The 24,408-nt window shown below is 53.6% G+C and overlaps 4 protein-coding genes across 5 annotated transcripts in view; all 4 read right to left on the bottom strand.

The window, feature by feature from the left end:
• Positions 1 to 7,517, bottom strand: part of HOGA1 (4-hydroxy-2-oxoglutarate aldolase 1) — a 28,084-nt gene extending 20,567 nt beyond the window's left edge. The window contains exon 1 of one of the 2 annotated variants that reach the window (XM_051981786.1): positions 6,885 to 7,517. In XM_051981786.1, coding sequence (XP_051837746.1) covers positions 6,885 to 7,104 — 220 coding nt within the window. In that variant the 5' untranslated portion in view covers positions 7,105 to 7,517. The remainder of the gene's footprint in view (positions 1 to 6,884) is intronic. The other variant, XM_051981787.1, reaches the window with a different exon arrangement.
• Positions 303 to 1,434, bottom strand: C2H10orf62 (chromosome 2 C10orf62 homolog; the record flags this gene model as incomplete). Its single annotated transcript, XM_051981810.1, has 1 exon — positions 303 to 1,434. A coding segment is annotated over one exon (825 nt), but the record flags the coding sequence as incomplete, so codon positions are not given.
• A 3,753-nt stretch (positions 7,518 to 11,270) lies between the features above and the next one.
• Positions 11,271 to 19,330, bottom strand: ANKRD2 (ankyrin repeat domain 2). Its single transcript, XM_051981785.1, has 9 exons — positions 19,141 to 19,330; positions 16,156 to 16,266; positions 15,520 to 15,678; positions 14,948 to 15,055; positions 13,214 to 13,312; positions 12,843 to 12,941; positions 12,319 to 12,417; positions 12,042 to 12,140; positions 11,271 to 11,808 (listed from the first exon to the last, which is right to left on the bottom strand). Exons 1-9 carry the CDS (start codon positions 19,213 to 19,215, stop codon positions 11,665 to 11,667), a joined length of 993 nt encoding a protein of 330 aa, XP_051837745.1. The 5' UTR covers positions 19,216 to 19,330; the 3' UTR covers positions 11,271 to 11,664.
• A 734-nt stretch (positions 19,331 to 20,064) lies between these two features.
• UBTD1 (ubiquitin domain containing 1) overlaps positions 20,065 to 24,408 on the bottom strand; it is a 59,425-nt gene continuing 55,081 nt past the window's right edge. The window contains exons 2-3 of the mRNA XM_051981804.1: positions 21,311 to 21,538; positions 20,065 to 21,194 (exon numbers count right to left, since the gene is read on the bottom strand). Coding sequence (XP_051837764.1) covers positions 20,809 to 21,194; positions 21,311 to 21,538 — 614 coding nt within the window. The 3' untranslated portion in view covers positions 20,065 to 20,808. The remainder of the gene's footprint in view (positions 21,195 to 21,310; positions 21,539 to 24,408) is intronic.

Below are 24,408 nucleotides of genomic sequence, written 5' to 3'. Positions count from 1 at the left end.
GTTTCTGAGAGAAAGGTTCCCACTCACTCAATGGGAAAAGGTGAAAAGGAATCAGGGAGGCCTGGCCGGGCTCTCCCAGAAGAAGTGAGGGGACGGGGACAGGGCCTTCTGGTCTGTCATTGCCCCTGCCCCTGCCCCTACACTAAAGCTAACCCCGGCAGCTTCCCTTTCCCAGGAGCCTCGGTGGGGGGCGGGGTCCCACAAAACAGCACTGCGGCCCCTGAAATCGAGGCACCAGGGCAGGAAAAGACCTCGTTCCGCAGCTAAGTCGCGGCTCCCACACAAGCCCTCAGACACCGCGCCAGTGTTGCAGGGTTTTATTGGCTCATTTGCAGGTGTTTTTCTTTAGTTTAATCCCATGCTCTGGGGAGTGCAGGTCTTCTCTCTGTCACAGCGATGGAAGGTCTTCCCTGGGGGACTGCGGGCTTCCCTCGGGCCCCCTGGCCCCACCTCGGGCCCAAGCCCAGGTTCCGCTGACCCAGCCGGGGAGGCCCCACCGGAAGGCCTCTGACCGGAGGTTCGGGCCGCCTCTCCTCGGACCGGACAGTAGGGACAGTCTTCGAGGGCAGACCGCGCCATCCCTGCAGGGGGGGGGGCACTGCCAGCCTGCTAGGTGAGGTTAAAGTAGGCGTGGGAGGCCTGGCGGCCGCGGGGGGGCTGACTGTGGGGGGGCTGGCTGTGGTAGCCATGGTTGTGGTAGGTGTTGCTCGAGCCGGCCATGTTGCTTTCCCAGCGGGTCAGGAAATTGCCCTTGACCTTCATCTCCACCTCCTCCAAGGCCTTCAGCTCCTCCTTGTTGATGTCCTTGGTCTCCAGGTGCCCGGAGTGCTGGTAGCGGGCGGCCCGCTGCAGCATGGAGTCGGCCAGCTGGCGGCCGGTGAGGTCAATCTCGTGCACGCAGGAGGCCACCGAGGCCCAGGCCGTCTCGTCCGCCGCGTTGGACTTGGAGGACTCCTTGTGGCACTCCTTGAAGACCTTGCTCCCGGAGGTCCTCTGCCGGGTGATGTAGGCCTCCTTGCGGATGTCGGCGTTCTTGCCCTCGCGGATCCTCGAGGTGCACGTCTCCACCTGCATGTTGGTGTGCGCGGAGCCCGCCTCCCCACTGCCGCCCTCCTGCAGCAGCGCGCACAGCTTCTCATCCGAGAGCCGGCTGAAGTGGGACTTGATCCAGGGATCGCTCTTATTCTCTATGGCAGCGGACACTGCGGATTCTTTCTTACATGCTGGAGACTTCTTAAGGGTCTTCTTCTTCCCCTGGAACCAGAGGTAGAGCCCCCCAGCCCCCAGCAGCAGGCTGACTGCCAGCACCACCTTGCATGATGGCTGCTGGATTAGCACTCCCAGGCTCTCCAGGACCCTGAGCCGATCAGCCTGAGAGGAGAGAGCATGGGGAAATGAGGCAGGAGAGGGAATGGGGTGCCCAGGTAAGCTGGCTCATGCTGGAAGGCACCCCAGAGGGTGTCTGCGGGCCAGAACCCTGCTCCTTCACCCCCTGGGGAAGGCCCCTCCCCTGCCTCAGCAATGAAGCCCATTATGAGGGAGACAGCTGGGAGGGGTGGGCAGGTGGGCCCCGGCGGGCTTGGGGGGTCTGGCAGGGCTGGAGCACCCAACCAGGGAGGGGGATCTGGGGTCCCAGCCAGACTGCTCTCCTCAGACCCCTGGAGGGTCTCCCAGCCCAGCCTGCCGCCAGCACGAGCTCGGCCTCCTCCTGGTTCTGCGCACGGTTCAGGCTATGGCGCAAGCAGAGGCCGTTTTATTTGTTGTGACTGGCGAGTCTCCTGGTCCTGTTGGATTCTCTGTGGCCCTGTGTGGGGGTTTCCTGGCAGAGGTAGGGGGTCGGTTTGCCGCTTCCCTCTTCAGCTCATTTTTACAGACGAGGAAACAGAGGCAACAGAATCGAGCGACTTGTCCAGGGTCACACAAACCACATTTGCTGGCTCCAAGCCCAGGGCTCTCTCTGTTTTGCCAGCTTGTCGCCCTCGCTTCTCCACTGGAGCTGACGTTCCCACCCTGCAGCCAGAGCCCAAGCCCCTCTCTCCCTTTATCCCCAAACTCCTTCTGCTACTACACGCCCACTAAGGACCGTCTCCCTCCTCTGCCTTCCCAACCACACAAGAGAATGTAGTCCCCAGAACAAGAAGGGAAGGAGGGCAACAACGAGACCCTTCTGGAATGGGGCTAGGTCACAATTGGGGGAAGTACAGAAAGTGTTAGCTCAGCCCAGCGGCTGCACTGGGAAGCTACAGGGACCCTTGCGGTTCTAGAGCCCCCACGATGAAATGTCTCACCTCTTGGCACAGAGGTGAGGGACTCATGATGAAAGAGTGGGGTATATGTCTTCAGACACTGATGGTGTGGGAATTTGTTTTTCCTGACTAAATACATTTGTTCTTTTTTTTCAACGGAAGGGTGAAGAGATTAGAAGGAAAAAGTGGAGTTAGTAATGAAATTCCCCTTCCATTCAAAGTTAGAAGAAGGCTAGAAGGAATCACCAATGAGCTAGGAAGCAGTAAAAGTTACAGGTTGAATTTATTAGTTACTTAAAAAGAAGAGAAAGTTCTATGTAATAGCCTTGCAGTTTCATCTAACTTTCTCTTTTTGTATTTTATTTGAAGTGGAGAATTTGCCAAAAAAAAAAAAAGAAAGAAAAGAAAGAAAAAGAAAAAAAAAAAAGAAAAGAAAAAGAAAAAGAAAAAGAAAAAGAAAAAAGCCTGGGGGGGGAAAGAAATCCACCTGACATTGAACAGAGAAAAAGAGAGAGAGAGAAACAGAAACAAGAGAGAGACAGAGATGGAGACACACAGACAGAAAGAGGGGGATACAAAGAAAGAGAGGGGGAAGAGAGAGAGAAACAGATAGAGAGGGGAGACAGAGGGATTCAGAGACAAAAACAAGAGAGAGAGAGATGGAAAGACAAAGACAGAGAGAGGAGTGAGGGGGGACACAGAGAGGGGAAGTACAAAGAGAGGGAGAGAGACAACCAGAGAAGGGAAACAGAGGGAGACAGACAAAAACAAGAGAGAGACAGAGATGGAGAGACAAAGAGGAAAAGGGAAGACACAGAGAGAGGGAAAAAGAAAGGAAGAAAGAAAGAGACAGAGAAAGACAGAAGGGAGATAAAGAAGAGGGAAAGGGAGGGAGACAGGGAGAGAGGAAGGAGAGAAGAAACAGGAAAGAGGAGAGAAGAAAAAAGATAAGGAGAAAGGAGAGAGGAAGAAGGAAAAGGAGAAAGAGAAGGAAATGGAGGAAGAGAGAGAGAGAGAGGAGAGAGAAGGAGGGAAAGGAGAAGGAAGGGAGAAAGAGGGAAAAAATGTTGAAAGTGTTAGGTTTGGGACAGCTAGGTGGCGCAGTGGATAAAGCTCCAGCTCTGAAGTCAAGAGGACCTCTGCTCAAATCTGGTCTCAGACACTTAACACTGCCTGGCTGTGTGACTCTAAGCAAGTCACTTATCCTCGATTGCCTTGGGGGTGGGGGTGGGGAAGTATTAGGCTTTATGTCCAGCTCTCACTGAACATATTAAAAACCACCCTGGGACTCTCCAGCTGCTGCCAGTTTTGCATTCTTGAGAATTTTTGCTTTCTAACCTCAAGAAAATCAGGCCGGCCATGTCCCCAGTTTCACAAAGACTAATGATGCTCTTTTCCTATTAGCAGAGATTGCTACCCGTCTTACTTCCAGGGCTCACTCCTCCTACCCTGAGATCATGGACTATAGAGAGTTTGCTGGATTGGGAGTCAGATGGATTCAACCTGGATTCAAATCCCCCATTCTGTCTTTATGACCTTAATCATCTCTCACTGCTGGGGGGCTGTCTCCTTATGTGTAAAAGGTGGGGAGTGGGGGTGGATCAGATGACTTTTTCCAGTTCCCTTCTATGATCCCATGAAAGCTTTGTCTCTGTAAAATGAGTACTTTTTATTCCTCAGTGTCATAGGGCCAGAAGGGAGCCCAGAAGTCGGGAGCCTTCTCTCCATACCCCACTTTTTATGGATAAAGGAATGGAGGCCCTGGAAAAATGTCTAAGGTCCCTACTATGGGCTTTTTCACTGCTGTGCTCCATGCTTGTAATGATTTTTCTTCCTCTTTTCTACTTCCTGGACTCCCTAGCTTTAATGTCACCTAAAATCTTATCTTTTTAAATAAATCTCTTCTAGGGGCAGCTGGGGGGATAGAGCATCGGCTCTCAGGTCAGGACAGGAGGACATGACTTCAAATGTGTCGCTGGACAATGACTAGCTACGTGGTCCTGGTTAACCCAATCCAGCAACAAAAAAAAAAAAAAAACAAAAACAAACCAAAAGTGCTAGTGCCTTACCTCTGATGAGGCAACCAAAAAAGTTTTAAAGAAGAGGAACAAAATAGCCTCCCTCAGACTAAAACAGGGCAACTGGTCAGACCCATTTGAGAAGCCCCGCTGCAGTCTGATGGACAAAGTCCTGACCAAGGGGAGCCTCAGCTCAAATGTGACATCTTCCTGAGGTCTCTGTGTCCTGCATCCTGGGGATGCAATTCCGGGGGGGGGAAGGGAGAGAGAGAGAGAGAGAGAGAGAGAGAGAGAGAGAGAGAGAGAGAGAGAGAGAGAGAGAGATTCAGACACTCTGAGACAGAGACAGAGACCAGCTGATTAGAAGGGAAACCTTTTTGCCTCCTCGACTGGAAGCTCAGAAAACTACTCAGAAAACACAACATAGGGGTACTGGGGTGTTCTGCTCCAAGGGTCCTTAGGAGGAGCTCTCTTACTAACCCCTGTGCCCTCATCCCAGGTCATCGGCAGTCACCCATGCTACCATCTCCCATTCATCTCTTTTATCATCCTTAGCTGCTTTCCTAGTTCCTGTGAGAGAGACAGCCTGTACCACACTAGGGGAAATCCCTCCCTCCTGATCCCCGCTTCCTCCATGAATGAGCCTCCCAGGCTAGAATTTATTGGAGTTGGGAAGACATGAAAGCCATAGCTCACAGATCCTGCATAACCCTGGAGTTGGCGTGTCTGACCCACATTAAGAGCTATGCAGTGGAGGGATGCTTTAGGGCAGGACACCAGATCTGGTGAATTCAACTTGCTTGGGATTGAGAAAGACCTTCAGCTGGCCTGGTCTTACCATTTAAGATGTAATCATCACGTTCCCGGGGCCTCTTCCCACATACTCCATAAAACCTGAAGTGAGAGGAAGAGGCAGGAAGGTGATCCCACTGTGTCTTGCCCTGATCTCAATGGATTTTTCCACACCTCTGAGTTAATCAGTGCCCTCATTCATCTTCATGTTTCTTAATGTAGGTGGGGAATAGAACTTCTGGACAAGGGGGTGCCTGCTGCCAGTTACGCATTCTCTCTGTCCAGTAACTCCTGGAAGCAAAGTCCACACTAAGAGCTTGTGTGCCCTAAACCAGCACTGGACTCGCGCTCTTAATGGACATTTCCTGCTTGTACAAAATTCACTTCCCAGAGGCCCTCCCTAAGTTGTCAAGCTTGATTTTTTTTAATGGAAGTGTTAATGATCTGCTGCCTCTAAAAGGGTGGTTAGGTCTCATGAGGGGAGCAAGCCGCCATGTTCTGTTAGAAACTGTTGGGCTTGGATCTACCACTTTGTGGAATAAGACAATAGGAGGGAAGTTTCCCATCCTGGCCATTTCCCAGCCTGCTCTTCTCTGTCCCCTTAAAGACTATTCCTCAGCTGGAGTAAGGATGGAGTCGACTTGGGCAACTACACCTCAACCACTGGCCCGGTGCTGCTACAAACACCAAGTACTCCCACCAATGGCGATGAAATAGGTGTCAGGTGCACTGCACCCCCAAGGCTGGTGCTACCCGGGGTTCCTCTCTGGCTTGGGAGGTCTTAAGGCCAGAGGCTTTACAAAAAGAGACATTTCTGATAACTAGATTTCAATATAATTGGCTTCCTTTGCAATCCTATATGTTTCACTTTGTGCCTTCTAAGAAGGGCCCATAGATCTCATGGCCAAATTTGGTCCATGATGCATCTTCCTCTTAGATGGACGTCCCTCTTCAGCAAGTGGCCACAGTAGCAGACAAGGACTCCATGGAAAGGAAAATTCTACAGGGTATTATCTACCCCCAGGGGGTCCAGAGAACTAAGGATCTCCAGAAGGGTGAGTGGGGGCTGTGAAAATCACCCAGTAAGACACTGCTGTGTTTGTACTAGTAGTAGTGATGATAAGATACTGTTGTCTTATCAGACTTCTCAAGAGGATCTTCTCTAAATATTGGTCAGGAAAGATGAGAAAAAAGCAAAGCCAGTCAAGAGTAAGTAAATGAGGGGGCCAAAGTAGTCAATTGCAGAGTCGGTCAATCGGCATTTATTAAGCACCTGCTGTGTGCCAGGTAACTTAAGTACTGGGGATAGAAAAGCAAGACAGTCCCTTTCCTGGAGGAGGGTCCTTAATAGGGAAGGAGAGGAAGAATTTGTTAGCCTGAAAATTCTTACTCAGATCCTGGGAGTGCTCGATCGGATGGAGGTAGAGACTGAGAGATAAGACAGACGGATCCCCCTTCAGAGGAGTTTCAGAAAGGGCCTGTCAGGAATTCAGAGGTCAGGCTTTGGGGGGATTGCGTCCCGTTGTTCACACAAAGTAACAAAGCCATTCTCCATCTCTGGAGAGGGCTGGCCGCCTCCCCTCGGGGAGGACTGCTCTGGGCTGCAAGGATGCCGACCGCTGTCATTCATCCTGAGGAGCACCCCCGCTCCCCACCAACCACTGACTCTCAGAACCGGAAGGAGCGCAGCCTGCCCGTTTCGTGGAGGAGGAAACTTGGGAAAGACAAGTGACTCGGTGCCGAGTAACGCAGCTGGAGTTAGATCCAAGGCCGAAGGTCTTCCAGGGCTCTGTGCGGCCCCCCTCGCCCCTTCCAGGAGCCACCTTACCTCTGAAGGGGATGGTGCCAAGTTTGTACAGGTTCTCCTCCAGCTTCCCATAGTCCACCTCCGCGGTGGCCGTGAAGGGGGTGGTCACCGGAGGGTAGATGCCCCCGATGTCCACCTTCCTGCCCTCTGCGGAGGCCCAGCCCGTCAGGCCCCGCGCCAGGCATCCGCCCAGCCCCCTTGCCCCCAGCCTCACAGAGGACCAGACTCGGGGTGCCAGCATAATCCCTCGGAAGCAGACTTGGCCGCTCTCTGCCCTTGCCCAGGAGGCAAGCCTGGGCTTTCTCCTCTTGTTAATAATCAATGGTTCTAGTTAAAAATTTGCTGCGGCCCCCCCTGACCCCAGGGTCCACAGAGGCAGGAGGGAAGCTTTGGCCGAGGGCGATCTACGGGAGAAAGCTGGGAGCGAACTTGGAGATCTCTTAGCCCGACTCGGTCATTTTATGGAGCAGCAAACAGCAAAACGGCTGCCAGGCTGGGCTTCAAACCCAGACCCCCGCCTCTCTGGGCGCAGACCTCTGCGAACATCTCGCTGCTTCCCCCTCCCCTCCGGGGCTGCGGTCTGGGAGCCAGACAAGTTCCGCTGCCCCGGGGCTGCCTGCAGGAGACCCTGAGATTCTGGGGCACGACCCCCACCCCCACCCCCACCCCCGGATAGGCCGAACTTCCCCTCCTGCCCCCCTCCTAGAGTGGAGGAATCGAAGCTCGAAGGGGGAGGGGTTTGCAGAGCGCGTTTTCCGGTCTCTGGCCCCGGGAGGGGGAGGGGACACGGCTGCTCCGGGGTCACTGATTGGCTGAGTGCTGCCTTCTCCCGTCCTCCTCCCACCAGCTCCCCGCGAGTTTCCAGGTTTTCCACGGCCACAAAGGCCCTACTCTGCAAAGGGGGAAAGCACGGGGGAATGGGCAGGGCGCTTGCAGGGACCTGAAACGGACAGCGAGCAAGGAAGGGGACCGAGAGGACGCCGCGGGTGGAGAAAGAGGGACTGAGAACTAAGGCTGGTGTTAAGGGGACGGGAGGAGGGGAATAAAGGAAGGGAGCCTAGGGGTGAATAAGAGGGGAAGGCATCCAGGATCAGTCTCCAAACTCAGGATTTAGATAGAGCTTCCGGCAGTTAGAGGTAAGACCCGGAGGGGAATCAACATTTATTGTTTCTTGTTAAACACTCATTAAATACCTATTGTACATCAGGCATCCTGCTGGGAATGGAGAGAGAAAGACCAAAGGAGAAGTCCCAGGCCTCAAGGAGCTTACATTCTTTTAAAGCATTCAAAAAAATTTTTTTAGCTTTTTTCAAAATACACGTAGTTTTCAACATACACCCTTACAAAAGCTTGTCCCAATTTTTTCCCCTTTCTCTCACCCCCTCCCTTAAAATCAAGTAATATAATATATGTTAAACAATGTGATTCTATTTCCACAATTATCGTGCTGCATAATATGAAAAATCAGATCAGAAAGGAGAAAAAATGAGAAAACAAAATCCAAAAAAGAAGATGAAAATACTATGTTGTGATCTATACTTAGTCCCCAGAGTGTCTCTCTGGGATGGCTCTCTACATCACAAGTCCAATGGTCTGAATCACCTGATTGTGGAAGAGTCATGTGCATCAGAATTGATCGTCACATAATCTTCTTGTTGCTGTGTACAATGATCTCCTGGTCTAGCTCATTTCACTCAGCATCAGATTATGTAAGTCTCTCCAGGCCTTTCTGAAATCTTCCTGCTGGTCATTTCTTACACAGCAATAATATTCCATAACATTCATATATTATAACTTACCCAGCCATTCTCCAGTTGATGGGCATCCACTCAATGTCCAGTTTCTGGCCACTACAAACAGGGCTGCCACAAACATTTTGGCACATACAGGTCCCTTTCCTTTCTTTAGTATCTCTTTGGGGTATAAGCCCAGTAGAAACACTGCTGGATCAAAGGGTATGCACAGTTTGATAACTTTTTGAGCATAGTTCCAAACTGCTCTCCAGAATGGCTGGATCTATTCACAACTCCACCAACGATGTATCAGTGTCCCTGTTTTCCTACATCCCCTCCAACATTCATCACTATCTTTTTGGATCTGAGGGGTGTGTAGGGGTACTTGAGTTGTCTTAATTTAAATTTCTCTGCATTTTTATATGACTAGAAATGGTTTTGATTTCTTCATCTGAAAGGGTTGCTTACATTTTAACATGGAAGACAACTTGTGTATATACATGTATATTTACGCGTGTATACATATGTTTATACACATATATATGTACAAACATAAAATAGAAATAAGAACCTGGGCTTATTTGGTGGGTAAGGGAATCAAGAAAGATCTTAGACAGCTAGATGTACAGTGGATAGAGTGCCAGGCTTGGAGTCAGGAAGACACGTTAAATCTGGCCTCAGACACTTACTGGCTGTGACCCTGGGCAAGTCACTTAACCCTGTCTGCCTCAGTTTCCTCATCTGCAAAATGAGCCAGAGAGGGAAATGGCAGACCACTCCAGTATCTTTGCCAAGAAAACTTCAAATGAAGTGACAGAATCAGACATGACCGAAAAATGACTGAATAAGGAAAATCTCACACTGAAGAAGGTCATAGTTGAAATGTGTCCTGAAGGAAACTAGGGATTCCAAAGCAGTGCAAAGGTACTGATCAGGGGTGGATGGTGGAATGTCCGGTATGAGAAATAGCACAAAGGTCTTCACTTGATTGGACCTTGGAATCCATGGAGGGGGAGCATAATGTGTAATAAAGAAACAGGATGGGGTCAGTTTATAAATAGCTTCTAATATTTGTGAATGATCAGAGTCAGGAGGGAACCGCTTGAATTTGAGTTGGAGGATGGGGACAACAGGTTTAGTCATTAGGAAAAATCACCCTGATGGCTGTTTGGAGGGTAGACCGGCTCTGAGGCTGGGAAGCCACCAAGAAGGCTACTGTAATGGTCCAGAGCAGGGGAGAGGAGAGTCTGAAAAAGGGGGTGGCTGTGTGAATGAGAAAGGGAAGATACTGTGGAAGTAGAAATCTGCCAAGGTTCAGAGCATGCAAAGATGACCTTGACACAGAAGGTCAAAAGTTGAACATGTTGATTTTGAGAGAGATACCAGAGAACATTCCCTGCAAAATGGCCAAGAGGCAGTTGGGAGACTGGAGCTTAGGAAGAGACTAGGACTGGATATACCGATTGAGGAAGCATCAAGATGGAGGGCAATTATATCCATGGGAATTTCGGAAATCATCAATTAATGATCAATTATAGAGGACAGAGAAGGGCCTAGACCAGTGCCTTGGGGAACACTAGTAGACAGAGGTAACCACAATGGACACTGATCCAACCAATGAGATATTGATGAAGTATGTAGTTGAGTCCATTTTACCACCACCACCATTACTCCTTTCTCCCCTTAGCAAAGAAGAAACTGAGAAGAACAATGAGTCAGAAGAAGAGGAAGTAGCAGAACCAGGGAACGTTGTACATAGTAACAGCAAAATTGTAAAGATGCTTAAATGTGATTTCACTACTCTCACCAAGAGTAATCCAAGGCAATTCCAAAAGACCCATGATGGGTTACCTCCCTATAGAGAACAGGTGAACTCCAAGTACAGATTAAAGTGTACTTTTTAAACTTCCTTTAGGTTTCATGTGGTTATGCCACAGTTCTCTTTAACTGTCCTGACTCAGTTTCCCTTGTCTCAGTTTCTTTAACTGTTCTGTCTCAATCCCCTAAATTGTTACCCCCCTCCCCCAGGGACATTAAGACTGAAGACCATTTGCTCTAAGGTTATAAATTAGCAAGACAAACAAGAGAGTAGACCTCTTGACTCTTTTCTGTCCTCAAGGATTTACAATATCCCTCTAAAATATTCCAAGATACCTCACTGATATCTTTATTTCTGTGTATTCAGACATCCTGTCTCTGGATTTTTAAGATTTATGGCCTCCCCTATCCGGACAGAAATTTTCCCGCGCTTCTCACCTCTTCCTTTGTTTAGAGAAAAGGTATTTAAGAAGTTGGGGTTCCTCCATTCATTGATGGAGGCTGTATGCTGGAGGCTGGCAGCTGGCTGTATGCTGGACGCTGGATTCTTTGGGATGACAGTCTCCTCTAGCCCTGGGACCAATATGAATTCTTTGGTCCCAGTATACTTATCTCTGTCTGACTGGATAATTTGAGATGAGAGTCCTGTCCAGTCAATTATACTCTCCCATTAATAAAATATTAAAAACTCTCTAATCTCTCTCCTGCCTCAGTTTCTCTGGCATTACAATGTGTATGTTTTCAATTGCAGCATGGCTAATGTGGAAACTTCTTTTGCATGACTTCATATGTATAATTGATATCACATTGCTTGCCTTCTCAAGGGATGGGGGAAGGGCGAGAGAGAGGGAGAGAATTTGGAACTCAAAATTTTTTAATGAATATTAAAACTTTTTACATGTAAAAGGGAGCTATTTAATGAAACAAGAAAGAAAAAATTAAAAAGAAGCATTCAAGAAAAGTCCTGAAAGGAAAGAGTATCCAAGAGAAAAGAGAGAAGGTTTGGTGGACAATCGCCTTTTTTTCTCCTCCCTGCAGTCTCTTTTCCCACTCCCTCATTCCCTTCCTTTCTGGCAAAGGAAAATAAAATTATCACTCCAGATAGCAAAACACTCCAGGTTGGAGGAAGGTGGAGAGTGAGGAAATGCAAATGCCCACTTGATAGCAGCCGGAACTTCCTCCTCTGCTCCATCACAGGGCTCTGTGTCGTCCTTCCGCAGAGGCTGGACAAGTTATCCAGATGGGAAAGATTACTGGGGGGCCGACTCGGTGCCACTCTCTGCAGACCCCTCCAGGCCGTTCTGGCTGTGGGCGGGCTCCGCTTCTGGGTGCTCCAGGGCCTGGCGGGTGTCGGCCTGCCAGAGCTGCACCAGGTCCGTGGGGGTCTTCCCTGCCTGAGAGGGACAGAGATTTCTCCAGGAGCCCCGCACCTCCCAGCCGGAGGTCGGACAGCCCCGGGAAAGAAGTAAGCCTGGCGGCTTCAGCTGGCAGGCCGGCTCCCCTGAGGCTTCTGGGAAGGCTGTTTCTCTCCCAGCTGAGCCCTTCTCCTTCCGGCTTCCCTCGGGGCTCCCCTATCCTGGGGGGGGACACACACCCCTCATGGAGACTCCGGCCCGAGGGCGCTTACCATGTTCTTGGCCATCATGTCAGCCCCGTGCAGAAGCAGCATCTTGATGATCCTATAGCGGTTAAGGCGCACGGCATCGTGGAGGGCACTGTCTCCTTCCTATGTATGGCAAGGCTGGGGCTCAGGGTCTGGCATTGGGGTGGGGGACGGGGGGACACCTCATGTGGCACAAGCCGCAGTGCCCAGACCCAAGGGAGGAGAGTGTAAACAGGGCACTGCCCCAGGAAATGCTGGGCTCGCAGACCCCCGAGACCACAGGGGAGTTAGGGGTACGCACCCTGTCCTTGGAATTGATATCCACTCCCATGGAGAGGAAGTATTCCACCAGGTCCACTCGCCCCGTGCGGGCGGCCACGTGGAGGGGAGTGCTCAGGAGCTGGGGGGGAAGGGATGGGGGTTACCGGCTGAAGGGGCCCTCCCCGGAGGGCCAGGAGGGCACCTGCCGCTTTCTAATCTATCACTGTGTTGTTTGGCCGGCCCCCGAAGGGTGCTGATGCTGCCCCCCAGGCTGCGTCTCCCTGGGACGTTGCTCCTGGGGGAGCCCGACAGCCACACCAGGACAGGGCCTAGGCCCAGAATCCTACCTGACTCACCAGAATGGCCTCCTCCCAAACCCCGGGGCAGGGAAACCCAACAGTGAGTCTGCACAGGTGACTAGATCATCATCTCCACCCCAGCCAGTTTTGCCCCAGTGGGAAAATCTCTTTTTCTGGGCTCCGGGCTGAGGAGTGGGCACCAGGGATGCTTTGGGGGCTCATCCCCTCCCTTTACACTTACACCCCCCACGCTGGGTCTTCCCACCTTGTCCCGCACGTTGATGTTTGCTCCGCGGCTCTGCAGAAGCTTCACCACCTCCAGGTGGCCCCCACGGCAAGCCCAGTGTACGGCCGTGCAGTCCAGCTGGTGGGCGCGGCGGTCCCAAGGGGAAGGAGAATTAAAGCGGCAGGTCCCAGGCTCCCCGTCCCTCCCTAAAGGAGGAGCCCCAAGTCCAAGCAAACAAGGGGGGGGGCGCGGGAGAAGCCTGGGGGAGAGTCGAGGGGGAGGAGCCCTGCCCTACCCTCCTCAGATCCGTGTCACATTCAGGCTTAGGCTCGGTGGTCCCTCCGTCCCAGGAAAGCCGGCCCAGGGAGGATGCGGGGGACCCTTGCCCAGGACAGCGGTGTTCTCCTCACCCGGTCCTGGAAGTCCACAGTGGCTCCACTGTCCAGCAGCTTCTGCAGGATCTCCGTGTGGCCCTCCAGGGAGGCCCGGTGAAGGGCCGTCCTGCGGAACTGCCCACCAGAGACCACCGTGAGCCCGAGTCTGGACACCAGCCTCGGCCCTGCCTGCGCTAGCTGCGAGCTCAGCTGGGAGGTAGCCCCTCTCCTACTGGTCCAACCCCCGCTCCCCGGAGGAGGCCTTTCATTGGCCTCTAGACCTTCTGGGGCCCGGTTTGCAGAGTTCAGGGTCTTGGACCCCACCTTCCCCCATCTTTTCACTCCCTCCCCAAGCCCTTCAGTTTCCACGGAGACTAGTCTGAAACGAGAGAGGCTCCTAAGTCTGAAAAGGGTGGTCTTTGACCAGACCACAGGACTCTGTGTATGGTAAAGGGGAACTTCAACTTGTTTGTGAAGTTCTGGTTTATGAGGCTTAAAAAAAGTAGATTTAAGATAAAAGTACTTTCAAAATAAACCAGAAGCAACCGTGACAGCCCTTACAGTGTTTGGTTAAAAAAAAGCGGCCTATTAATACTGTTATGATTAATGCCTTTCTTCCTCCTAATGAGCCTGCCAGCGAGGCTGGAGAAGTATCACCCCAGCCCCACAGATGAACAAACCAAGGAGGGGCCGGGCGCCGTGCTGGCTGAGGCAGGACCAATTAGCAGCAGGCTCAGGGTAGGTGGGGATGGGGACCCTCCTCTCCCAGCTCTGACAATCTCGGGGGAGATGCCCCGGTGTCCAGCCCGGACCTCTCCCCGTCTGTTAGCCATTCCCCCGCGGCATTTTCATCTGCCCGTCCGGCCTCGCGCGCTGAGAGGTCCCTGACCTCCCGCCATGTGGCCGAGGCAAAACTCCGACCCGGCCCTCGCTCGGCTGGATAAAAGCTGTCCCCCTAAAGCGGGTCATGGAACCGTCCCCCAGGAAGGGCGCAGAGGGCGGGGGCTACAGGCTCCGCCTGAGCTTTGCAGCGTCCCTTCCAGCCTGAGGCTGAGACTCGGTGACCCTGGCTTCCTTCGGAGAGCTTCTCCCACGGGACGCCCATCTCCCTTCCCTCCCCCCCCCAGAGGGCGGGGCTACGGGCGCGCGCCTGAGCTTTGCAGCGTCCCTTCCAGCCTGAGGCTGAGACTCGGTGACCCTGGCTTCCTTCGGAGAGCTTCTCCCACGGGACGCTCGCGCCCCTCCCCCCCAGAGGGCGGGGCTACGGGCGCGCGCCTGAGCTTTGCAGCGTCCCTTCCAGCCTGAGGCTGAGACTCGGTGACCCTGGCTTCCTTCGGAGAGCTTCTCCCACGGGACGCTCATCTCCCTTCCCCCTCCCCAGAGGGCGGGGGCTACGGGCGCGCGCCTGAGCTTTGCAGCGTCCCTTCCAGCCTGAGGCCCACCCCCCCCACCCCACCCCCACCCGGTGGCTACAGGCTCCGCCTGAGCTTTGCAGCGTCCCTTCCAGCCTGAGGCTGAGACTCGGTGACCCTGGCTTCCTTCGGAGAGCTTCTCCCACGGGACGCTCGCGCCCCTCCCCCCAGAGGGTGGGGCTACGGGCGCGCGCCTGAGCTTTGCGGCGTCCCTTCCAGCCTGAGGCTGAGACTCGGTGACCCTGGCTTCCTTTGGAGAGCTTCTCCCGCGGGACCCTCGCCCCCCCCCCAGAGAGCGGACCCGAGGAACAGGGCTGACGGTGCCCTGGGGCTGCGGGGGGGTTAGAGGAGCCCTTACCTCGTCACAGGTGTCGGGGGAGCCTCCGTCCGCCAGGAACTTCTCGATGACAGGCATCTTCCCTTCCACGGCGGCTTTCAGGAAGCTCTCCGCTTCTATGGGTCCAGTCTGAGGGAAAGACACCGGGGGGCCGAGTCGCCCGCACTCCGCGGCAGAAGCCGCGAGCAGGAGCGCGGCAGGGTAGCTGGGTTCCAGCCGGAAACCTCTGCCTGAGACCCCTCATTCAGAAAGATGACTCCGCGAAGGCCTGGAACGCAAGCTCCTTCTCTTCTTTGCTAAAGCAACTGGGGTCCCACGGCCAGGAAGTGTTAAGTGTCTGAGGCCACATGGGAACCCAGGTCCTCCTGCCTCCCGGGCCGGGGCTCTGCGCACTGCGCCGCCCTGCTGGCCCCTTCTCTAACAGCAGGAGTGGAGGCTTCTCTTGTCCCCTCCCAGAGTCAGGCTCTTTAGGGCCCCCTCTGCCAGGGAGGGAAGTCTCAGGGGTCCACATCTGACCCTAGCCCCGCAGCCGGCGCGCTCCTCTCCCTCCCGGGGCCCACGTGCAATCCCCCACCCTCCGGATTCTCTCTTACGATCTCCTGGGCTTCGGGGGGCGGCTCGGGAGCCGGGGTCAGCGCCTCTCTCTTCTTCTGCTTCCTTTTCTTCCGGAGCTCGATGAGGTTCTGGATGCCCCCCACGTCGATGATCTCCCGGCGAAGGTCCAGCGACGTCTTTCGCACTCTCTCCTGACCCTGTGGAGAGCAGGGACAAGCGGCCTGAGTGGGGCGGGTGGGCTTCCTCCTGCCTGACTGGGGTAGGCCGCTGGCCTCCTCCCGCTGGCGCTACTCCCGCCCAGCTTCGGGCCAGCACGTCCGGAGCCTAGCTCCGAGCGTCGGGAGGCCGGGGGCGGGCGGGGGCTGCCGGAGACCTCCTTCATTCTCTTCTCAGTCAGGACTCTGGGAGCTGGCAGGACCTTCGGGCCAACCCAACCCAGCCATTCCACAGAAAAAACCTAAGCCCGGAGTAAAAGGGAAGCGGGCTCCCCGAGGTCACAGAAGGAGCCGGCCCTTAAATGCTGGGGCCCCCTTTCCAGCACACAAACTCCCTCGGAAGGGAAGGAGTTCCCGCGGCCCCCCTCTCTCAGGGCCAGAGAAGCGCATGGGTCTGGGGGGGCCAGGGGCCAGGACTGGGGGACCGGAGTGCAGGGCTTCGTCCCCCCAGGCTCTTACCTTGACCTTCTGAAGCGCCGGGTTCTGGGCCCCGTGGCGCTTCTCATCCTCTAGGACCAGCATGTCCATCTGCAGCGGCCCAAGCTTCGTGCTGGCGGCATCGTGGAGCTTCTGAGAAAGGAAACCCAAGCTCAGAAGCCACCCTGGCCCCTCTCCTGGAGCTCGGGCTTCCGGCCCCGGCAGCCTTCCTGCTTCCAGCATTCCCCACGGGGGGCACAAGGATAAGCTAGACGTTACCCCGTGTCTGTCTGCTAGGTGCCGGCCCTGCGCCGAGTGCTTCATCTGCAACCACCCTGCAGGGAGGAGCCCTTATCCCCATTTCTCGAATGAGGAAACTGAGGAAAGAGCAGTTATTGACCTGGAGAGAAGTATCAGAGTTAGGGCTCCTCTGACTCCAAATCCCACCTGGGGTCAAAGGCCACAGAATTTTAGCTCCCAGGACCAGAGATGCAGAGCGGAAAAGCCCAGAACTGCCAAAGGTTTGGCCCAGGTACAGACACGCAGGAACTGAGAGAATTAGGCTCTAAAGGCCAGTGACATTTTTCCACACCAGGACCCAAGGTTCTAGAGACCAAATGCAGAGACCACCGGTCGGGCCCTCGGCCGTCAGCAGCTCAGTTAGTTCCCAGGCCACTCCAGCCTTTCGAGGGAAGCGGACTGCCCAGTGTCCCACAACTGGTGAGCGGTGGATGGCCGGACCTGGCTCTCCCACCTCTGAGGACCTGTCCAACCCTTTCCACTAGGCCAGGCTGGGGGAGTCTCATTTTAACGGCACCAAACAAAAAACCCAGCCTTTAACTGGTGCGCTCTCCAGACAAACCAGCATCCCCAACTTCCCTTCCCTTTGCTCTGTAGCCGGGCCCCTTCATCTTCAGCCGCTGAGGGGTCCAATTCTCTCCCCTTTCCTGTGCCTCCATGGGCAGCCAGGCAGGGCGAGTGCTGGACTTGGAGTGAGTGAGTTAGCCGGCCTTGAGTCTGGATCCTGCCTCGGTGGTCCTGGGAAACCCATTAGCGTGGGGTGGGAATGGGAGGGAGATACAGCTAATTTAAGGGGAAGGGGTAAAATACAGAGTTCCTAGGCTACAACTAGGCCGGGAGAATCACACCTGGCACTACTGCTAACAGCAAAGAAGCCAGAAACTGCAGGGAGACGTTTCTTGGACCCGCAACTTCCTGTTTTTCTTGTCTCTCCACAATGAACCCTTTTCTATTTCCTGTCCTAATTCAGGGTAATGATTAATGAATTATTAGGTAGTTATTAGGTAACTGCTTTTGACTCAGACCAATTTTGTGGGTGGAGGAATAAGATGTTTAGTAGTAATTAATATAGATGTTGCCTCCACTGAAGTCCTCCTCTGTAGGCCTGTAAATGGGGGACCCCGGATCCTCAGGGGGCAGTCTGAGATATCACTCAAGGCGCTCCTGAGACCAGAGAGGTCTGTTCCCCACAGGGTTTGGGGAGATTGCTGAGGAGGATGGCCACCTGTGATGGCAGAATACCCAATACCAACAAGGCCAGACTCTTGTATCTGCTTGGGAGGGGCCTCAGCCGGCCAGGCCCATCCGCACCCAACCCTTGCTTCTGTATCCTTCCTCTTAAGCAGTCACCCAACTCTTGCTGGAAGGCCTCCAGGAAGAGAGAACCAACCCCCAGCCTCCTGAGGCGGCCCATTCTATATTTAGAGAGGTCTAACAGGGATGTTTCCATTCTCACATTCTGATGGTACCTGAGTCAGGCTCTAACACACAGTAGGCACACAGTTATCAAGGTCATGGGACAGCCACGTTGCAATTAAGAGCTTAGACTTTATAATCGAATTAAAAAACAAGGGGAGGACAGAAGCTAGATTTAATTTTTTTAAAATTAGGCAGGTCGTACATACTTTGACCATTTTCATAAAAGTCTCATTTTGTGTTCTTTTACCACAGAATCATTTCTGATTTGATACATTGTTCTCTTGACATTTCCCTGGAAACGGAACAAGTTCCCATTCTGGCAGCTCTGAGGTCCAATGCCCTTGAACTTGTGGGAGCTGAACAGTATGTGCCGCTCCCACCTCCCTCCTGCTCCGCTAGTCAGTCAGCTTTGCTTCTTACTCCCCCCCGCCCCCAGGGCTCCAGCCCATGCCTCGATATAGAACTAGAGTGAGATGGGGGGAGCGCGCTTAACTGGAATCACCAGGATCCCCTAGACGAGAAATGACTTAATCCCGTCCCAAATGAAATCTTCCAAATGCCAGCTGGGAGGGACTGGGGCACAGGGTGCTGATCACTCATGCCCTAACTATTTTAGAGTTATTTTAACTTTCCCGGGTACTCATTAAACTTGAAGACCCCGGCCAGGCCAGGCTGGTTTCCCTCTCTCTGAAGGGAGTCCTGTCCCGTCCTAAATTCCCTGAGCTCTGAATGAATGGAGCCCTGAGGAGCCCTGGGACTGCCTGTGCCAGAAGGCGGTGGCAGGATGCCAGCATGGGGGAGAATGCGGATCCGCTTCCCTGCTTCTGGCCTGGGGAAAGTGGGCTTCCTAAGATAGTGTGGGTGCCTTTGCTTCCTCCTTCCTTTGACCTGGATTTTCCCACTCCTCGTCTCTGGTCCTTCTGCAGAGGCCAGGAAGGGTCACCTGCTGCTTGGGCTGCAGCTGGAGGATGTCCATAAGCAAAGAGCCCTGCTCTCCCAATTGCCCTGACTTGGTGCCAGGGCCAGTTCCCTCGCTTCTCTCTGTTCGGGGGTACGGCACTTCTAGCCCTCGCAGCCTGGAGGTCACCAGTCAGAGAGAGAAGGGCGCCCAAGGGAGGGATAGTTTCCCTCTGAACCTTCACCAGCCTTGCCTCTTCCCAGGGCAGCCCTCCTCAAGCTCACTAGCTACAGCTTCAAGTCCTCCTGTAGCCTCTCAGCCCAGCTCTGGATGAAGGGGGCTTCCCTCCTCCCACTCCCCTCTCCCCTCCCCCCCCCCCCCCCCCCCCCGTGCCCTGCAAGCCTCAGTACCTGGTTCTCCTCCTCCTCAGCCAGCCGCTGCTCAATCAGCTCCGTCGCCCTCTGCACCTCTTCTGAGCTCGCCATGGCCAGCGACCTGCGTGTACCCCCAGCCTCACAATGCTGGCTTGGCCCAGCAGGACCGCAGAGCCTTTATAGAGCCGGACCCCCCTCCCCCTGCAGGGACCGGGAGCTTTTGTCATGAGCTCACTGGCTGAATTCACTAACAGCCTCCCCTCTCCCTTGGGTCACCTTCAAAGGCAGGCAATTGCCTGGAGGGAACCCAACTGTGTGAGCAGCTATGGTAAGTGGGGAGTGTGATTCAGAAGCAGCAGACTGCTCCAGGTAGACTGAGGCTGGGGGGGGGGAGCAGCACAGAGGGACTGGCCCTGGGGTTCTGAGGACAGTGACAAGTCTCCCTTACACGCCTGCCCCTGGGCGCCAGCCAGGGCCAGCAGGAGTGCGCTCCTGCCCGGGAGCAGGGGCCAGCTGCAGGCTCGCAGCACCACCTCCTGGGCAGCCCCTAGGCCGTGTCCTGCCTGGTACCCTTCTGAGGGGAGTTACAGGTAGGGCCTGTAGAGGGATGGGGTCTCCCAGGAGACAGAGCCTGTAAAAAGGAGGCCGACCTTGCGTGGATCCTTGGCTTCTGAGGGCCTGGTGGGCAACGCCAGGGACAAGGGCCCACTGGGACCCCAGGATAAATCCGGACAACTCTGGTCCAGGGAAACGCCCGCGGCCCCGGCTCCCTATCTGGCCCAGTCGTCGGCCAGCCGCGTGAGCCTCCCACCGCATCCTTCTGAGGCGGCCCGGGCTTCTCGGTGCGTTAACAAGTTTTGTCGAACTCTGACCACTGAGGCTTGGAGGAGTCCGAGAGTCCTTAAGTTAGCATGCTAGAAACGGGCCGTGAGAGGGAGACGTCAAGGAGCAGACGGGACAGAAGGAGCAAAAGGTTTTATTGATAAATATGCAAATATTTCTGTACACAAGGACCCACCATGGGAAAGACAACCAGCCTGGAGACAGCCACGCCAGGGTTCCATCTGGGAAGATGAGTCTGTCCAGAAATATTCTGGAACAGCTCAGGCTACATCTCTGCCACACACCCTCACCCCTGCCAATTGTGCTGGGGCAGGGAGAGAGGGGAGGGCCCTCATCAGCTCTCACCGCTCCCTGGGACTCACTGTTGGTCCCCTTCACTAATGGGACCTGGCACCGTGCCCACAACAGAGCCGGGAGTGTGGGAGGCAGAAGCTGCTTCCGACCCTGAGGAAAAGCTGGTAGTAAGCACAGCCTACAGCACCAGACTAGATAGATCTGGGCCCGATGGGCCAGGGGCCGCTGGCCCTTTAGCCAGAAGTGATTTGCCCTACCCTGCCGTGGGAGAGGTGTAACCAGGAGGCTACCTTGTTAACCCAGGAGAAGTGAGCAATCCCCTGCTTTTCTTGCACCAGGATCAGCAAAAAACCCTATTCTGGGGGCTTGTATGTAGCAGCACTGCTTCTCGGAGGCCTTTATCAAGTAACCCCAGAGGCACCTGGCAGTGTTCCTCCACTGCCAACAAAAGCAGCAACCAAGGAAGGTATCACCTGAAGAAGACAAGAGTGATCAAGGGCAGCAGGAGGGCGAGCCTGGGGTTCCAGGTGGAAGGAGGAGCCCTTCCCTGCCCTCCCTCTGGGAGCGTCAGTCCTGGGGCGGCAGGGGCTGGTTGATGATTACTTGGATAACAAAATCCTTCTGGATCTTGGTCTCCTGTAGCCGCATGCGATCGGTGAGCAGCTTCCCAGAGAAGAACCAGCGCTGCCAGGAAGGCTCGATGCCCTCCTGGGCATGCAGCTGCCTCTTGAGCTGCCCGATCGTGTCGGACAGGCTGGCGTTGAGCCTCACGTCCTTGCCGGTGGACAGGCGCACCTTAAGAGGGAACTCGCGCCGGGTACTGGGGGCTGGTTCTGGAGGTTCCACCCCATCGTCCTCGCTGCGCTCTAGAAGCAAGTTGACTGGAGGTGCCAAGCAGTAGACGGGGAGCTGATAGCGATTGCCTAGTTCATCGTAACACTCGCTCAGAGAACCTATGTAGGAAGAGCAAAACATGAGGAGAACCAGGGAGACCCTCCCCCTTTTCTCCCGATGCCTGCCCCCCCCCCCCCCCCAGCCCGGCCTGCCTCCAGCTGCCGGCTCCGCTCACCGTGGGGCAGGGTGATGCTAGCTCCATCCAAGATGGCTTGTGCCAGCTCGTGGTCATTTGCCTCCACTGCAAAGGTGGCTGCCTTAAGGGCATCCCAGATCTCCTTCCGGCCTTCGAAGGCTGGGGCAGTGTCCCAGAACTCATCTCGCTTGCTCCGCAGCTGCCCATCTGTCATGGGGTAGTCACTCTTCCACTTGGGCCTCTCCTTCTTCAAGGGCTCGTTACGTCCTACCAGAGAGAAAAGGGATGAGAGGGCTCCTTGCTGCCCCAGATGATTCCACTCTGGTTCTGGGGAAGGTCCATCTCAGAGAGTCCAGGCCCATCTGTTGCCCTCCAGCAGCAGCTATGAGTCATGTAAGTCTGGGGAACCTTTTCACAGAATGAGAATTTGCTCCAAAAAAGTCACGTTCCTACACCCCTAAAATATATTTTTAGGCAATAACAGACATTTTAAAAGACCGGCATTTCCTCCACCAATTGGAAATGTTTTAAAGGAAGTTTTCTTAAATCTTCACTCCAAAAATATGATTAAAAAACTGTATCCAAAGGAAAAAACAACTTATGGCTCATTTTTATTATTACACAGCTCTCAAAATTTTGAAATTGTAATTATGTCTATAAACAGCTTCAGAATATTGGTCCATCTTGCAGCTAAAACTCATCACACTTACTCTGTGATGTAAGTCTTCTAAACTACAAAATGCTTTTTGTTGTCAACAGGACCAAAAAAAAAAAAAAAAAAGAGCCAGTAGGGGCTGCCTCTCTGATAAATAAATGCAGACACATGTTTTTTGAGTTCTTGTGGTCAAATTTATTTTTTTTAGTATCTCCTCCATTCCCTCAGTCCCTCTTTCCAATTTCCTCTACATCTCACTTGATGTTTGTTTCTAATCTGATGAGGTTGGGAAATGAGATAAGGCCTTCTCAGCAGTGTCTGGTGCAACAGGAAGCATGGGTGAGGAGACTCTCCCAGGAATAAACTTCATCGATTTCTAGAGCATAGATTTAGAGTTGATTAAATCCAAACCCCTCACTTTACAGATGGGGAAATGGAAAAGAGGACAGGTTAAGGGAGTTTACCAGAGTCACACAGCTGCCAGTTTCTTCTCTGATGCTGAAAACCTCACCCAACTCCTCATCTCCCCAAAGCCTTTGCTGGACCTCACCTCCACCAGGTTACCTCCCTCCTCCATCATTTCCCGGCTGGGAATCTGGTTTCCCCCTCTATCTTTGCTTCTTGGCCCCTTTGTGGGACACTGCTGACCACCTCCTCTTCCCGTCTCATTTGTGTGTTGCTGAATCTTGCTCCCCTCTTCCCAGATCTGCGCACATGACCACCTGCCAGGGGATGTCCCGTACACTTGTTGAACTCAACTTTTCGGAAGCAGAACTCATGACCCCTCCCCCCCAGCACTCCCCACTCCCTCCCTTCTCTATTTCTGGGGAAGGCACCACCTCACTGCCTGTTACCTAGAGTGCCACCTTCAGGCCCTCCCCCCTCCTCCTCAGCCCACCGCGTCCGACTGGCCACCAGACGGCGACTTGGTCCTTCGGCACCTCCTGCATCAGCCTCCTCCCTGGACATGTGGCAGCAGGAGCTTCTCTCCTGCGCTGTCACTAGCCCAACACCCGCCAAGCCCCCGGGATTATGTCATTCTCTATCCAGTAAAGTTCCAGAAGCTCCCAATTCCTCAGCTTAAAGCACATCATTCTTTTAAAAAAAAAATTACAGTTTTTTTTTAAACTAAATCATGTCATACTGTAGGAAAATGAAAAAGGAAAAGCTTAAACATTAACACACACACACACACGTTCCCAGCAACATACTGCTGTCTCCACGAAAGGGCACCAAGGGCTAATGCCAATGTGCCACTTGGGGGCTGGCCTCCTCCATGCCCATCGTCCTTCTGCCTGCATTCCGGGCCCCACCACGGCTGGAGAGCACACGGTCACTTCAGAAGCTTCAGCTCAGGGCGCCTCCCACAAGAAACCTCCCTCCAAGGAAACCGCTTTGCATTTACCAGCAGAAGGTGGCCTTCTGCAGGGAGGGGACATGTGTTTGTGCTCCAGCACCAGCCCAGAGTCTGCCTGTCTGGCACACACAAGGCATCCAGTAAAAGCTAATGCGACCTTGGGCAAGTTAACTAAATTTTCTGAATCAAGGTTTTTTTTGGTTTTATTTCGTTTTTTAAATCCTATTCTATAGATTTGTTGTGAAGACCAAATTAGATCAGTAACTGTAAAAGCACCTGGGAGCCATGATTATTTCTTGTTTGCTTTCTCGTTTCCAGCTGTGGGCTCGAGAGCTGAGAGATGTGAGCCTGAGAAGCGTGTTCTCTCACAGAGGAGAGTGGATGGGGAGCACGTGCATGGACCCGTCCCCCATCTCAGCAGCATCACTTCCCTAGTCACACTGCTTTATGTGCACAGGTTATCCAGGACTGATTTTTAAACAAACCACAACTTTTACACACAGATGAGTGTTGTCACTTAAAATAGCCACCTCCTGAAGCTGAATGCTCGTTTCTCAAATCCAAACTCCTCACTATACAGATGGGGAAACTGAGAGCAGGGCAGGTGAAGGGAGCTGACCTGAGCCACACAGCTGTCTAAGTTTCTGAGGAGTGATTTCTATCCCTCCTGCCACCAACGAGGCTGCCAGAGGACAGAGCCTTTTTTTTTTTAACTCTCCTGCAGGAACAGTCTTCCGAGCCAGTTTTGTAGGACACCACGTTGCTTTGTAGCTATCCATTTCTTGCTTACAATATGAGTGAGAATAATAAATGTTCTGTGGTGCTTTACAATTTGAAAAGCCCTTGTATAGAAATATATTACCTGAACATTTCCAAAGGATGAAGGTTAAGACTGACAGTGGACCAGGATGCTTCAAAGTGTTTCAAAAATTTCCTTTCTTGCCCTCTCCACTTTTAGAATGAGAATATTTGTGGGAGAAAGGGGGCTCAGAATAACTGGAGTAAACAGCCCCATTTTTTTTCTCCGCAGGAGCCAGGCCTGGGTGCCAGCAGAGGGCGCCCCTTGCCTCCTTGGGCCGGCATAAGCCTTCCTAGTTCATCTTTAAGCACACCAACTGACAGTCC

The sequence above is a fragment of the Antechinus flavipes genome, chromosome 2 (genome assembly GCF_016432865.1).
Source record: "Antechinus flavipes isolate AdamAnt ecotype Samford, QLD, Australia chromosome 2, AdamAnt_v2, whole genome shotgun sequence".
Lineage (NCBI taxonomy): Eukaryota > Metazoa > Chordata > Mammalia > Dasyuromorphia > Dasyuridae > Antechinus > Antechinus flavipes.
The sequence above is the reverse complement of the archived record's forward strand: the minus strand, read 5'-3'. Positions and strand labels throughout refer to the sequence as shown.

Excerpts from the sequence above, each read along its gene's own strand:
- ANKRD2 (XM_051981785.1), bottom strand. The coding sequence starts at position 19,215 with ATGGCGAGCTCAGAAGAGGTGCAGAGGGCGACGGAGCTGATTGAGCAG. Across the intron at positions 12,141-12,318 it reads ATATCAATTCCAAGGACAGG|GAAGGAGACAGTGCCCTCCA; the intron begins GTGCGTACCCCT and ends TGCCATACATAG. Across the intron at positions 11,809-12,041 it reads ACATGATGGCCAAGAACATG|GCAGGGAAGACCCCCACGGA; the intron begins GTAAGCGCCCTC and ends TGTCCCTCTCAG.